Raw genomic sequence first — 16,013 nt, forward strand, 5'->3', positions numbered from 1 at the left:
TGTCCCATTCAGAAATACATGTAAGAGAAACTAGAGCTAGGATGAAAATATGACTGGCTGGCTAAATTATCTTCTCTTGAAATCATGCTCCCCTTGAAGAAGCCAATTGCTTCTCCAGGCGGTCAAGGAAGTCAGGTTTGGAAGTTGCTGTGAGGCTCAGAGCTCCAAAGAGCAGGCTGTATTTTGAAAATGTAAGATCCTAGTAACAGCACTGCCTTCCACGTGAGTTATGCTATATGGTTTTTCAGGCGGGCCCATGCCTTCATCCATTCAACCATCTCTCCTGACTCCTCCTCACAGCAGGAGCTGCTAGGGATGAGACTCCAGTCTTAGAGATGGATCCATTTCTTCCACCTGCTGATAGGACTTCTAGGACCAGAAACAGGATGGGCATGCCAATCTTGTGTTGGAGTGACAAATCACAATCATGTGTGGATATGCTTGCACACTAACCTTTTGGTACATGCCTTAGACACTAGCCTAAGATTCATTTACTCCATGGTGTAACCAGGAATGTGTCTTTACAGCAACTGTGGGGTAGGCAGAAGGGTGGTGGTGTCTTTATACCCTTTTATAAGTGAGACAGCTGCCAGAGGTTACGAGGACATCAAGAGTCACCCACAGTGGCAGACCTAGAATGCAAGTCTTCTGTCTCCAGCTTAGTTGCCGGCTGGAAACCTCAGGGCATCTCCAAGCACCTGTGAGCTGGCCCTGGCTTGCTTCTGACTGAGCCATGCAAAGTGCTTTCACCTGAAAACAACCGTCTATCTGTAATCATAGAGCCTTGGTCAGGATTAAGGTAGCAGACATTTCTTTGCATTGACGTCTATTTTTCCCCATTAAAAAGTAGACAAAATATTTCTATATAAATCTCTAAAAGACGAGGGTTCCCCTTTTGAAATATGCCCTAAATACCATCCTCCCATCGTAAATGAACAATTCCTTAATATCATCATCAAATATCCGGTCAGACTTCACATTTGCCCTGTCGTGCTAAGTGTTCTATCTTTTTCCAGTTTATCTATGTTGGGATTGAAACACAGTCCTTGCATCTGGTGACTGTGTATCTGAAGTCACCCTTGGCCTCCCTTTTAAATCACTGCTTTCATTGTAAATGTCTTCGATGGATTGTGAGTGACTTTACACGTGTCTGTGGGCTGGAAAGCAATTGCTCTCCTATTAAGACGTCATTGACCTTTCCTTTAGGTTTGCCCTGGAGCCTCTCCTGCCAAAGAAAATGCACTCCAGGTCCCAGGACAAGCTGGACAAGGATGACCTGGAGAAGGAGAAGAAGGACAAGAAGAAGGAAAAAAGGAACAGCAAACATCAAGAGATATTTGAGAAAGAATTTAAACCCACTGACATTTCCCTGCAGCAGTCTGAGGCTGTGATCCTTTCGGAAACGGTAACCTGACAGGGTATCTTTCCTCGCTCTGCGGTAGCTTTAGGGACCTACCTTTGCCCTACCTGTAGCCAACAGGGCTGACAGTGGGCTCTTATTGAACTTGTTATAAATTAGCAACTCAGAAACCTGGGGTCCTCCTCCCCTAACCTCAAATGTCCCAAGGCAGTAGGACAGCCAGAGCCGCAGAGAGACCTGGAGGAAGGTGGGCTTAGCATTTGTCCCCCTTCCGCAGGGCCTGGGGCGAGGCCGCTCTGCTGCTAGGCTCTGCCGCTCTGTTGGACTTGTTTCCTACACATGTCCTAATATCCCAGAAGATGAGCAGGAGTCCTTTTGTTGTCAGGAAACAGTCCTCAGTGTCCGCTAATGCCTTCCCCTTGCCCCTTGCTGACTGGAACTCTTCTAAGCTAGTTACGGCCCAAGTGTTAAGATCAGCGGAACTAGAATCCAAAGACCTCTTCCCACCGGGCCCCAGCAGCTGGACCTGGTCCTGGGGTATCCTGCTGTGTCTCATCTGCTCCACCTTTAAATCTCCTGGCCGTCTTTCACAAGGACTTAACAGGGACTTCACATGACCCGTACTGCTGAGCTGACCTTGAAGACGGGTCCCAGTGAGTCTCGTTCATTCCACAGTCGTGGGCGTGTGAGGGCGGTGAAACCGAGGAGCCGGCTCTCATCCTGGGGCTGGGCCTGAGGGCTGATCCTCCCAGAAGTGCACCGCATTGGGAGTCTGTGTTTGTCTGTTTTGTGTTACTGCGAAGGAATAACTGAGCCTGCGTCATTTATGAAGAGGTTGATTTGGCTCATGGTTCTGCAGGCTGTACAAGCATGGCAGTAGCATCTGCTTGGCTTCTGGTGAGGCCTCAGGAGGCTTTTATTCTTGGCTGAAGGCAGGGGAGGGGAGCAGGCATGTCACATGGTGAGAAAGAGTATGGGTGGGGGGTGAGGGGTGTGTTCCAGGCTCCTTTAAATAACTAGGTCTCACGTGAACTGATAGAATGAGGACCCACTCATTACCCCCATTACTGCAAGGACAGCACCAAGCCCTTCACGAGAGATCTCCTCCCAGGACCCAGATGCCTCCCACTGGCCGCACCCCCAACATTTCAACATGAGAGTTGGAGGGGACAGATATCCGAGCTGTATCAGAGTCTGAGTGCGAAGATGAGGCACAGCCCACTTCCCGGGCGAACTTGATTCCGAAAGTGCTAGCTGTAGTTGGAAACAAAAATGAAGGAGTTCTCATGGGCTGTCAGCATCAAAGGCGAAGTCAGGATTGGAGCCGCCCTCCCTGGAAATGGGTGGGTGTCTGCTTGTCTCAGCCCTGGGCGTCGGCGGGCTGTGATTAGAGGGTTAGACATACTGCACTGCTTGTTTATAACTTAAAACCCAGAAGGTAGGTTTTATCTATACTTCATGCCACTCAGAAAGCAGTCACATGCTACCTGGCTATCTAGAGGTGGAAGGCAAACGCCCCGGCCATGACTTGATGTCCAACAGGCCAGCACTGCTCTGCGGCCTGTGGGTAGGTGCTGTGGCTGCAGCTGGGCTGGAGAATTCCCATGAGGGTGGCCGAGGATGTCAGACCGGGGGGCACTGGCTGGAGGCTGGCCTGAAGTACCCAGACGCTCAGCGTCCAGCAGATTGAGGGGTTCCTGACCACACAGCATGCTCTGTCTGCTATTCTGGGAAGTTGAGATGCCCACCACCCCGGAGGCTGGCTGAAGTCTCCATCTCTCAAGCCCCAGGTAGATTTCTCAAGTCTCAAAACATTGTAGCTGGGTAGGGGAATGAACAGAAGCATTTTTGAATATTACTTAGTGCCAGACACTGTGCAAGTCTTTCATACATTTTAATTTAAGCTCCGTTTTAAGATGCTAAATTGGAGGGCCTCGGAGCAGTTGTGCCAAGTGGCAGAATTGATCACAGCTGACTTGTGTGAAAAGAAGTCCAAGGACACAAGCACACACGTGACAGGCACAGAGCCAGCACAGTGCATTTTCTGTCCCTGCCCTTGGTGGCCCAGGCATCCTTCTAGGGTCCTTGCAAGCAGCAGGGCTAGGGGCAGCCCCACGAGGGCTGCCTCCCCACGGCTGGCCCTAGCACCCTCAGCAAATCCACAGGAACTCACCAAGGTCAGAGCACAGAACCTTGGCGGTGCTTCTCAGCATCTGGCCCAGTGTCAGCTTGAACCTTCCAGCACCAGGAGGCGGAGAATCCGAACCTCCCACTGGGGACAGGCTTACTATTCTTGGTCCAGCCCAGCAACCTGTCTGTCTACGCAGAGGCCACCTCCTCCAGGGGACGGGTGCCGGCAAGGTCTGTGAGGACAGTCAGACACCTGAAGTTTCCTAGCAGGCGGCTGCGTGCCTGTGACCAGCCATGCGCAGGAGGGGAGGTGCGGGGGAGGAGGTTCACAGGAACCGAAGCAGCAACCCATTCCCCGGGGACAACACCAGCCACCCCCCCCCACCCCCACTGTAGTGTCCTCCTTGCCCTTCCCCCCTGCTGGCCTCCCCTGCACCCCAGCTTCTGCAAAGGTTTTCCCTCCTCACCCCTGTGGCTGGGTTCGGTTTCCTACTCGATTTGCATCATCAACAATTTCCTGACCTTTAGCTGAGCCTCTCCAGCCAGAGCCTCCAGGCTGTGATTTGCATCTCAGCAGTCCAGCCTCCTCAGCTCTCTGAATCAGAATGTGCCCGCCCTGGGATGCAGGGAAGCCAGGAGAAGCACCTTAGCAGACCCCAAATCTCTCTTGCCAGCACATTCACCTTCAGAGAGCCCAGCGCCTCACCCGGCCTTTCCTGACTTCCCACAGCAGTTTTGCTGCCTGGAACAAGGCCATTTCTTCAGAGGAGGTGCAGCTCCTGGGTGCTTGGCTACCCCGACAGCACAGGATAGTTCTGGAAATAGACCTGTTGGCCTGGCTCTGTCACTCATTTACCAGAGGGCCTGAATCTTCCTCCCAAGCCTAGTTCCCATTTCCTCCTTCCAGCCTCAGTAACCTCCAGACTGGCCCTGGCACGGCTGACTCCTCCTGGGGCAGACATTGAAGCCTGTGTGCTCTGTTGCTCACCCAAACCAGCACAGCGCATCCACCAGGCCCCCAGACCCAGCCGCAGCACCAAGCCCAGAGCGGCCCACTCACCTGCCTGCCCTTCCTTGGGGGAGAACCTTGACCCCTCCTTTTTGGCTGGGTTAATACGTTTTCTAATTACTCCTGCGTCAGAGTATTTTGTAACTGCTCCTGTTCCCCAAAGCCTGATGATCTGAGACCAACCTGTAAGAAATATGTAAATACAACTTACTGATGGAACAAACAGGGAAAGGGCTTAGGTGGGGGAAAGTCAAGTGCCTCCAAAAGCCAGAGATGAGCAGGAAAAAATGCATTGAAAAGGAGAGAAAAAGAATCCCTGCCCAGTAATGACCTAGGATGAGAGAAGAAGCAAAGGAAAGGAATAGCAAAAATCCTTCAGCCAATTCCTAGACGTTCAGGTACACGCCAAGGAGACCAAAGCATGCTGAGCACACCTGGGAATAATTCTGCCATGGAACAGGCCATTGATTCTGTTCTTGACCGCACGGATGTTGCCCCGTATGTCCTTGCTGGGTATCTGCGTGGCTTGCAACAATACTCAGCCACTTTTGCATCTATATTCAGGTCACCTGCGATGTGCTGTCCAGCCCAGGCTGTGTGAGGACAGCAGTGCCAGCCCCTCGTGTGGGGGAGGTCTGCTGTAACCACATGCTGGGCGGCTCCAACCCCAGAAATTCATCATCTCCCAGTTCTAGAGGCGTCGGCAGGGCTGATTCCTTCAGAGGCTGTGAGGGAGAGTCTGCACATGCCTCTCTCCTCCTGTCTGGGGGTTTGCTGCCATCTCTGGCGTTTCTTGGCTGATAAAAGCATCACCCTGACCTCTGCTTTCATCTTCACGTTGTGCCCTCCCAAATTTGGACACATCCATGTCCAGATTTCCCTTTTTCATAAGGTCACCTGTCCTGTTGGAATTCGACCTGTTACTGGGAAGTGTGCAGGTCCTTGGTTCTTAGTCTTCTTAGAGGAAAGAATTCAGCCAAGAGACCAATTAGTAAAGTAGGGAAATTAGTAAAGTAGGTAAAGTAGGCTTATTAAGGAAATAAAAGTAGCATGGACTCTGGGAGAGGAGCAGGCTGACCCTGTGGAGAGCAGCCCCCAGGAGTTCTGTGTTGTGGTTTTTATATTGGACTGTTTTAAGCTCCCACCTCTGTCTTAAGCCTCTCCCTTTGTCTTTGTCTGTTTTCCCTGCTCTGTCTTAAGTCTCCACCTTTTCCCTGCCTAGTTCCTGCCCAGGTTTGTGGGGCTCTCCCTTGCTGCTAGTTGATGTGCACACGTGGGGCTCAGTGATCAATAGGAACCTACCTAATGGTGGCATTGCTCATTACCGCCACCCCAAGAAGGTCGTACAGCGGTCAAATCTGTACATACTGTGCGTGTGTATCTCTTAGGCATTCATCCCTTGCCCTGTTTCCCTCCTGATCAGCATGTAGCTAGTTACATTGTCACAGGTTAGCTACAGAGGGAGCAATTACTGGGTGTCTTATGGGGTGTTTCAGGATGCTGCCTCCTGCCTAGGTATTCTCCTCCCCTCTGCTCACACCTAGCATGTGTGTTTTGGGGGGTCTCTGGGGTTTTCCAGAGTTTCCAGAGTTTCCTCCCCCAGTCCCCCTTTCCTTTTCATGTCTTACTATCTGCCCACTCTAACAGGCCCACCCTAAGAGCCACACCTTAGCTTGATCATTTGCAAAGACCCTATTTCCAGTTAAGGTCATATTCTAAGGTAATGGGGGTCAGGACTTCAACATAGGAATTTAGGTGAAAATGCAACTCAGCCCATAACAGCCCGTAACTGTGCTCTTTCTGTCCTTTCGATGTAGATAAGTCCCCTGCGGCCCCAGAGACCGAAGAGCCAGGTGATGAACGTCATTGGAAGCGAAAGGCGCTTCTCGGTGTCCCCCTCGTCACCATCCTCCCAGCAAACACCCCCTCCGGTTACACCAAGGGCCAAGCTCAGCTTCAGCATGCAGTCGAGTAAGTGGAACACTCCCCACATACAAATCGTGCTATAGCTCCGTGACTTCCCCTCACTGAAGGCTCTGAGGTTAGAAGCGCTTCCTCCCTCCCCTTGCAGCAGAGGGTGGGAGTTTAGATAAACACCTGGCTTCCTGGGAGTGTCCCCTGGGACAGGCTGTAGAGTCTGGACTTCCGCAAATCAGGCCAAAATCCAGAGCCCAGGTCTCCAGCACTGGAGGGGCAGAAAGTGCAGGGTCTGTCCCAGGGTCCATGTGGAGGGGACCTGTGAGGCACGTGGAACCACCACACTTTCTATCCCAGGACGCAGAGCTGCAGGAGGCCGTGGGCCTGCTTGTGTCTAGGACTGTGCGCTGGAGAAGCACCTTCAGGCAGTTGGCAACAGCTAAGGGGCACAGCTTATTTTTCTAGTTTTGACCAATGTTTAAATTACCCTAGAAGTTCCCACAAAACTGGTGGCTCCAAACAGCAGAAATTTGTTCTCTGAAGGTTTTGGAGGCCAAAACTCTGAAATCAAGGAGGTGGCAAGTTGGTTCCCTCTGGTGGCTCCAAGGGAGAGCCTGTCCCGGGCCTCCCTCCAGCTTCTGGTGGCTCCCAGCAGTCCCTAGCCCTCCTTGGCTTGTGGCCACATCACTCCCCTCTCTGCCCCTGTCTCCACGTGGCCTCCTTCTCGGTGTCCTCTCTTCTTGCAAATCCAGGATGATCTCACCTTGAGATCCTTCACTAATTACATCCGCAAAGACCCTACATCCAAATAAGGTACATTCTGAGGTTCTGGGTGGCCCTAAGAGGTCTACATTTTGGAGAGACTCTACTCAACTTACTCTAAGTGGCAGACAGCTTTTCACCACTAGATTCAGAGCCAGCAGAGAGGAGAAATCTTGGCAGGGAGAAGGTGCTGAGGATGGGGATGGCAGCAGAACCGGGGAGCCCACTCTCCTTCCTGTGGCACAGAGAGGGGTCCCAGGCAGGAGAGCTCTGTGCCCTGTGGCGAGGGCTGTGCAAGGCAGTGAGTGATTGTCCTCTGCTCCTGATTTTCCTCTTGCTGAAAGGGGAGCAGTCATGATTCTGGAGACTGTCGGTGGGGAGGCTGGCTGCAGGAGGGGATGCGTGAGTCTAATTGAGTGGGCAAAGAGCTTTCTGGGCACTGGATATGTCTTTGGAGGGTGCATCTTCACATCCTTGCACTATTACTACATGATCTTTCTAAAAATGTGTTTGAAATCTATTTTAATATTGAAAACAGACACCATCACTGCTGCTGCGGAAAACAATTTAGTGGTTCCTCCAAAGTTCAACGTAGAATAAACCTATAATATCAACTGGCAGTCCTGCTTCTAGGCCTGTACTCCAAAGAATTGAAGACAGGGACTCCAACAGATACTTCATATTCATAGCAGTATTTTTCAAGAGCCAGTAAGCAAACACAGGCCAAATGTCCATCAACTGATGGCCAGATTAACAAAATGTACATCCAAAGAAATGTCCGTGCAATGGAACATTACCCAGCCGTAGAAAGGAGTGAAGTTCTGACACATGCTACAGCACGGACGAACCTCAGAACCATGATGCTGAGTGAAATAGATCAGTCACAAAGGGACAAATATTATATGACTCCACCTAAATCAAATATCTAAGGCAAGTTCATAGAGACAGAAAGGCATGGCTCACGCCTGTCATCCCAGCACTTTGGGAGTCCGAGGTGGGTGGATCAGCTGAGGTCAGGAGTTCGAGACCAGCCAGTCAACATGGTAAAACCCCGTCTCTACTAAAAATACAATAATTAGCTGGGTGTGGTGGTGCGTGCCTATAATCTCAGCTACTCAGAAGGCTGAGGCAGGAGAATCACTTGAACCTGGGAGGCGGAGGTTGCAGTGAGCTGAGATCGCACCACTGCACTCCAGCCTGGGCGACACAGCGAGACTCCATCCCAAACAAAAAGAAAAGAAAAAAAAAAGAAAGTAGAATAGAGGATACTAGGGGCGGGAGAGAGGAGTGGAGAGTTACTGTTTAATGGGTACAGAATTCCGTTTGGGGTGATGGAAATGTTTCAGAAATACATCATGGTGATGGTTATCCCCCACGGTCGATGTGATTAATGCCACCAAATTGTCCCCTAAAGGATGGCTAAAATGGCAAATTTTATGTCATGTATATCTTACCACAATAATAGCAAAGAAGTAGGCAGCAATCATGAGGACAGTCACTCACCGAAGCCTTCGTATTTCCCTCAGCCCCATGGCAGAGCTTCCTTATAAGCTGACAGTGTGGCCTTCCTAGCATGCATTTTCCTAATAAAGGATTTTTCATCAGATGAATCCTAGGGGAAAACTCCAAAAGAGACTCATCAGTAAAAATGTCAATTTTTCTCTCTTTAATATAAAAGAAAACAAATTATTTTTAAGAGTCTCAACAAGGTTTGAGAAAATATCCTGCCTTAATGATTATTCCTCCGTTTGAAAACGGCTATTTTATCCAGTTTACTTTAAAAATCAATTGTACTTCCCCTTGGCTTATTTAAAGCAACAGCCACAGTGACTGCTATGGCTAATGACTTCATGTCATATGACTGTGGATTTTCCTGTGGAAAGAGATGGGAAGCTGGGTGGCTGGTCGGCGTGTTAGACTTTGCTTAGTGAATCTCTCCAGGTGATAACTGCAGGGGTGACTGCAGGGGCCTGGCTGGGCTTCGAAAGCAGTAGCAGCAACAGCGGAGACGGTCCTGTGGCACCCAGCTGTTTAACTTCCACCGAGGCAGGGGGCCCGAGCAGGGACAGAAGAGGCCGGGGTGAACATCACCCTTTCTACAGTGGCTCGATGCCTTGCTTCACACTCCAGTTTTAGTGTTCATGTGATACTTGCTATTCTCTTTCTAGAACATTGCCGTTAGGAGAGGGTCCCACCCTTTGTGTTCGCTCCCTCCCTGCCCTCATCTGCTCTGTTGACAAACGTTTTCTGCCAGATGAAATGTTTCTGCTGTGCCTGCCTCTCTGGGAGGGAACGTGGAGCAGCTCCCTGAGCAGTCAGGCTCCGTGGGGAAGTTGGGCTGATTTTAAATAGATCCCGGTTTTCCAGGCTTGGAGCTGAACGGCATGACGGGGGCGGACGTGGCCGATGTCCCACCCCCTCTGCCTCTCAAAGGCAGCGTGGCAGATTACGGGAATTTGATGGAAAACCAGGACTTGCTGGGCTCGCCAACACCTCCACCTCCCCCTCCACACCAGAGGGTAAGTCGGCAATCTGAAACACGGGCTTTCATTGCTTCGCCTCCACAAAGTAGGACGAGTCCCTCATTCCAGATACTAGCAGGTTTACTTCGGGCTAGTGAGCACATGAGGAAAACCATGTATGATGGGCCCGGGTTTGATTTTGCAAAAAGATATCAAAGCAGTAAGGACTCCAGTGGGTAAGATCTGTGGCTCTGCGTCATTATCAATAACTGCATCAAAAAGCACATTTTGATACCATGCCTCAGAACGAGGAAGAGGATAGACATTCCAAGGTTGTCATCGGTTATCATCACCATGGAGATCATTCCACTGGAGATGCAATTCTAATGAAATTTTGATTTTTGAGAAGTAGCTTTTCTATCAAGAGGTCTGACTTTTTAAAGAGGTTGGCCAATATCGCCCTGTATGGCAGGCACCTGTTGTACACCTGCTTGGCCCTGGAGAAGCTTGTCTCCAAACATCCCTGCAGGCAGCCTCACCTGGTGCTGGGAGCTCCTGGGTGGTGACAGGCACTCACCTTACGGAGACTGCAGAGGACAGCCAGGTTTGGCTCCTGGGCACAGTCATCCTCAATGTGCCCCCACCCCTGGGCACCTTCCCCAGTGCTAGTTCAGGGGTGCTGACCTGGCTTCCTCCAGCAGCACTGGCCTTTGTAAGCCTAAGCAACCTGCTGGAACCCCTCTTCAGTGTGAGTCCCTGAAGCTGGTACCCCCCAGCAGCTGTTTTAGTCATTCATCCCACCTAAAGTGCCTTTTGCCGAACAGCTCCTGGGCCTGCCTGCCCGTACAAATATTAGTCAAAGTCATGAAAAGCCATTTAAACAAGCACCTCAGTTACCAGTTGACAGTTCTAGAAACATTCTTTTGAGATCCACCCCGTTCCTCTCCTGGTTCTCAAGGATGCTGTTGGGCGTCACTCATCCTTGCGGGTCCCAGCCCCATCCTCATGTCGGGCCCGGGCATGTGTGGAGGGCAGCATGAGTGGGATGGAGGCGGGCGAGTGATTGACTCAGCCGCGGCGGGAACTTCTGCTTCTAGGCTCAGCCCTCCCCACGCCATGTTATTCACAGCCTTTGACAATTAAATCAGTGGTGTCTGAAGGGTAAAATATCCCTCTTCATATGTGGACAGCTGGCCATATTTTTTTTGCTATCCAGCCTCAGTGAAGTAATTATATGGCCGCAAAACTCCTGTAGAACATTGAAAACATGAGATTGTTGGGTGGCTCTGTTTTTTTTCATAATGGTGAGACATGGTGTGTTTTTTTTTTATTTTTCTTTAATAAACAATATACATCCCACGTGCCATTTCTTTTTCTTTTTTTTTATGGAGACTCGTTGACGGAGTGTTCCACAAGGTCATCCCTTATGAGAGGAGTGGAAGAGAGAGGGTGTTTGTGTACAGCATACGTATTTCATCATTCCCTTTGTATCAGAAAACTAAACAAGCAGTCATCTTTAATATCAAAGAGGCAGATTGCTCTTCTGAGACCCAGGTGCCATTTAAACAGGCTCCCTCTCCCTAGAGATGCCTCGATGGGGAACCGGTCCTGGAGGAGGCACCAGGTTCCCCTGTGAAGAGGGCTTTCCGGCAGGCTGGAATGGTTTGTTCCACCACAGAAATGGAAGCCTGACCTTCCCCAGCCATTTCTAACTACTTGTGAGAGCAAAAGGAGATTCAGGGGGTCTAACAAGAATATTGGGTTGCTTGGAGTATTGTTTCCCTAACAGCTTCGTTAATTGGTCACATTTTCATCTCTCTATTTTATTGCAAAGGCAGGAATGTTCCCCCTAGTCTCCCTACACTAGTAAACTGAAAATTCTAAACTTAGAATTACAGCCAATTCCTCTTCTTGTTACAAATCAACTCCGGGATAACATTTTATTGTCTCAATTTCTTGGGTACACCATTGTGGGTTACTGATGCCACATACAGTTGATTAAGTAAGGGATAACATGGATTAGCTCTCTCTCAATTGATAAAGGGGGTGTGAATTCAATTAGATTAATGACCCAGGTGTCTTTGGTCTTTGTTTCTTGTTTAATTTACTTGCAGCCTGAGTGCATGCTCAGGTGACACGCTGGTGGTTAGTATGTCATCATTAGGCAGAAGCGGTTGCATTTCCTGGGGTGCCTCCCTTTGCACAGGCCCTGAGAGCTGTTCTAGGATAATGATCATCCATCTGCCATGATGGGGGTGTGATCAATATCCTCCTGTCACTCTCATTGATCAGCCTCAGGCTTGTAGGCAACTCTGTCTTCAGTTGTTGCCACTAAGCTGTCATTTCTTTCCAAATGGCTCTTCCTGTCAGTAATCTGAGCTATCATTTTGCTTAATGGTGATAAACTTTTGACATGCTCATATTTGGCATAGAGGTCATTTGCAGCGCTGTGTTGGTATCAGGCTGTGTTAATGTGGTGCTTACCTGCTCCTCATTGGCCTATCAGTGAGTGTGGCTTTCACATGTAAACAAACAGTTTCATCAGACCTCAAAATAGATGTGTCTTTTAACGGTTCTAACCAACCTTAAAAAGACTTAATTGTTGTTTTACCTTCCTTAATATAAGGTCATATACTCATAGGACATCTTTATATCAGCTTTACTTTTCCACATTTATTCTCCTCTCTGTGTTAAGCATTAGGTCATTTTTGTATTTACTAGTCTGTGAATCAGGAGGAAATCTGGGCGATGAGTGAGAGACTACTGCGTCACTGTCTATCCTTGAAAACCTCTTTTCTCACATTCAGCTAAATGCAAACCCACACTGAGAGGCTGATAAAAATCCACTCTTACCCTTAAGTTAGACGATAGTGTTCTGTGATTTCATTCTGGTTCTTCTGCCTGTGGCATGCTCCCACTTACCCTGGTCTGTTCACTTCTTCATTCATTTGTTTACTTACCTGTTCATTTCTTCATTTATCCACTGACTCGTTTATTCACTCATTCATTTATTCACTCATTCATCCAGTTTTCTATTCGATCGAACCATATTTCTAGAGAGTCTCCTGCACATCAGGTGTGTGTGATGGGCATGAGGGTCCCAAAAGCAATAGGGTGCAGCTGCCCTCAGTCATAACACTCCAGCCAGGTCCATCAGCAAGGGGTTTGCTATTATCTTCACATTGGAAATTAATGTTTTTTGTTGGAATCTAAAGTAATATATGCCCATGAGCTGAAGCCAGCCAGCCAGCCACCTGTTTCTGTGAATAGTTTTCTTGGAACACAGCCACACCCCTTTCTGTACACACTGTCAATGACCGCTTTTCGGCCACACCAGTGGCATTGAGTGGCTGCAACAGAGACCGTGTGGCCTGCCAAAAAGCTGGAAATATGTACTGTCTAGCCCTTTCCGGGAGAAGCTTGCTAACCTTTGCCCGAAGCTCAGAAAGCAAAAGAAGGTCTCTCATCTCACCCCTGGAGAGTGCCTCTAAGGACTTATTTATCCCTTAGACAATAGATGGATAACTTGGTCGATAGCATCTAGATTTAAAAAGGCCACGCAAAGGGCAATGGTACCTCTCAGGGGCTATGCAGACGGTGGGAGAGTGCTCAGAGGCGTCAGAAAGGCCCAGGCCCATAGCAGCCCAGTCTTGAGCCTAGTAGACCTGCCAGCCCCAAGTCGGACAGGATGGAGCCCAACTCATGTGGAGAGGATGGTTCCAGCTGAGTGGCTGTGCCAGGTCAGACCCCACCTGGAGACGGTGTCTTTTCTGTCAGGACATCAGTTATGTGACATCTTCCCCATCCTCATGTTTTTTAGCATCTGCCACCTCCACTGCCCAGCAAAACTCCGCCTCCTCCCCCTCCAAAGACAACTCGCAAGCAGACATCGGTGGACTCCGGGATCGTGCAGTGACGTCGCAAGGCTGTCTGGAAAGAGTGTGCTGCCCCTCCCCATCTCCATGCCCTCTCCTTCTGTGTCCCCTGAGTCTGCTGTTTACCTCATTGGGCCTGTGATGTTAACATTTCGTGCGATTGCTTTTCCTTCAGAGGAGTTCAGTTCTCACCATGGAGTGAGTGGCCTTTAGCGTCATGGAGCAAGGTGGGTCTGGGAGGTAGATATGGGTCCGGGATGTGCCATCGTAGTTATCAGAGTTGGGGGCCTCTGAGTGTGTCTGGCTCTGAGAGAGTCTGAGTCTTGCCCAAACATTCTTTCTTTTGTGCCAAATGACTTGTATTTGCAAAGAGCTCAATTGCTCTGAGCTCAGCCAAGTAGGAGAGGCTAGGCCATCACTCTTGGGAAGCTGTGTAGTGATGATGTATAAGAATCCTCCTCACTGTCATGGGATGTTGTATCCAACCCCTCCTTGTTCCAGCTGGTGGTGTGACTTCGTTGGTTGAGGTGTGTCTCCAACCTACATCAGACAATGAAGTTCAACCCCTCCAGGGAAGCTCCTGATTTCCCCTGCATAATTGAAAATAGGATATTTCTCAGCTACTGAACAGTTACTAATTTATGGGGTGGAAACAGCATTAAGAATACTGAATCAAATGGAAAAACAAATGAATACAGGAAGATAAGTGTTCGTTCTTTTCTGAAAAAGAGTATATGTACCACAAGAGCTGGTTTTAATTGGGTGAATTGTTTTTGTCCTCATTCTGTACAGAAATTTGTATATATGATGGTTCTTAGAACTTGTTTTAATTTTTGTGGTCCTTCTGTTTATTATAATAGGCGTCCACCAATGATTATCCATATGTGTTCTTAATTTTTAACTGCTGGAAGTGTTAAAACACACACACACACACACATTTTTTTTTTCAGAACTCCAAAGTCCTGAAAATTTTGGTGGACAATGATTTTTAAAAAACTAACTTTGTATAACCTAATATTTGTATTCTCTCATCTATATTTTTTTATTCACTATAATCATGATACTCTTCTAATAGACTCAAAAGTTAATCATTGACAACGAAAAATAAAATGTTATTTTAAAAGACTCACAGTGTCTGACGAATTATGTTTTCATCCTTGATTGTAAAATACAGACGCTGCTGTTTCTATTCTGCTTTGTTAAAGTGCTTGGTGACACACATTTATATATGCACCTCTTCCTCCAACATTGTTTTTAATCCTCTCTGTTAATTGTGTCTGATCTGGAGCCCAGATGGGAAGTGCCCGTGTCCCGTGCATGGCTGCACGTCCTGATAGACAGGAGCTAAGCAGAGCCCAGCTGAGTGCTTCCCCATCACCAAAGCCAGAGGGCTGTGGGGCTGCAGATCATGTGGGCCTCTTTTCAGCTGCTAATTTAAGAGAGGGCTTTGGTTAATGGGTGTGTGATTTAGCTGTAGAGGTCTGGACATAGAGAGCTTTCTCCAGGGCCTATCTGGCTGGATCTGGGGTGGCAAGAAACAAGGAAGGCAGTGGGTTCTCTTCTCAATGGACGGGGCTCTCACCTCTGCTCCTGCCAGACGTGTGGAAGCCATAAGGATGTGCCCTCTGCCCATCTAACCCGGCCTAGAAGGAGGCTGCTGTGGAGCCCAGGAAGCTGGGAGGCTCTTCCTCCTACTCAGGTGCTGTCCCCAGCGTATTCATGCTTCTAAATATCCAGACCACCCCCGAGAAACTGTAGGCCTGTGTGAATGTGGGATTTTTTTCTTCAAGAATCTTTACTGTTTCAACTGTTGCACCAAGATAAATATTCATCTTCTGTCGAGTGTGTGAGAAACTGAATATTATCCTCAACCCTAGAAATCGTCGAATGGGCACACCCATGTAGGCAACCACGGAGAGCCCAGCCTGGGGACAGGTTGTTTTTGGGCAGTCTGTGCCCCACATTGTATAAGCGGCCACCAGAAACGGAAAGAATAGGCCGGGTGCAGTGGCTCACACCTGTAATCCCAGCACTTTGGGAGGCTGAGGCAGGCGGATCACCTGAGGTCTGGAGTTCAAGACCAGCCTGGCCAACATGGTGAAACCCCATCTCTACTAAAAATACAAAAATTGGCCGGGCATGGTGGCAAGTGCCTGCAATCCAGTAGGCTGAGGCAGGAGAATTGTTTGAACCTGGGAGGCAGAGGTTGCAGTAGCTGAGATTGCACCACTGCACCCCAGCCTGGGCGACAAGAGCGAGAATCCGTCTCCGTCTCTATCTCCATCTATAAAAATAAAATAAAAGTATTTATTTTTATAAATATAATTGTATTTATAAAAAATAAAAATTATAAAATTTATAAAATGATATAAAATATAATTGTATTTATAAAAAAATAAAAACACAGAAAGAATAGTGCCTGGCCCTATGATAAATGATGGTTTTCTTGTGGAATGACGTGTCCTGCTCTTCCCCCATCTACCGGGTTAATCCTCGCG

The 16,013-nt window shown here is 48.7% G+C and overlaps 1 protein-coding gene across 6 annotated transcripts in view; it reads left to right on the top strand.

Annotated features, from left to right (window-relative positions):
- Positions 1-14,641, top strand: part of DOCK1 (dedicator of cytokinesis 1) — a 561,485-nt gene extending 546,844 nt beyond the window's left edge. For all 6 annotated transcript variants that reach the window (XM_063607571.1, XM_034931700.3, XM_034931698.3 and 3 more), the window contains 4 exons: positions 1,207-1,405; positions 6,317-6,470; positions 9,546-9,697; positions 13,461-14,641. In XM_063607571.1, coding sequence (XP_063463641.1) covers positions 1,207-1,405; positions 6,317-6,470; positions 9,546-9,697; positions 13,461-13,556 — 601 coding nt within the window. In that variant the 3' untranslated portion in view covers positions 13,557-14,641. The remainder of the gene's footprint in view (positions 1-1,206; positions 1,406-6,316; positions 6,471-9,545; positions 9,698-13,460) is intronic.
- The last annotated feature ends 1,372 nt before the right edge of the window (positions 14,642-16,013 follow it).

This window comes from Pan paniscus, chromosome 8, assembly GCF_029289425.2.
Source record: "Pan paniscus chromosome 8, NHGRI_mPanPan1-v2.0_pri, whole genome shotgun sequence".
Taxonomy (NCBI): Eukaryota; Metazoa; Chordata; class Mammalia; order Primates; family Hominidae; genus Pan; species Pan paniscus.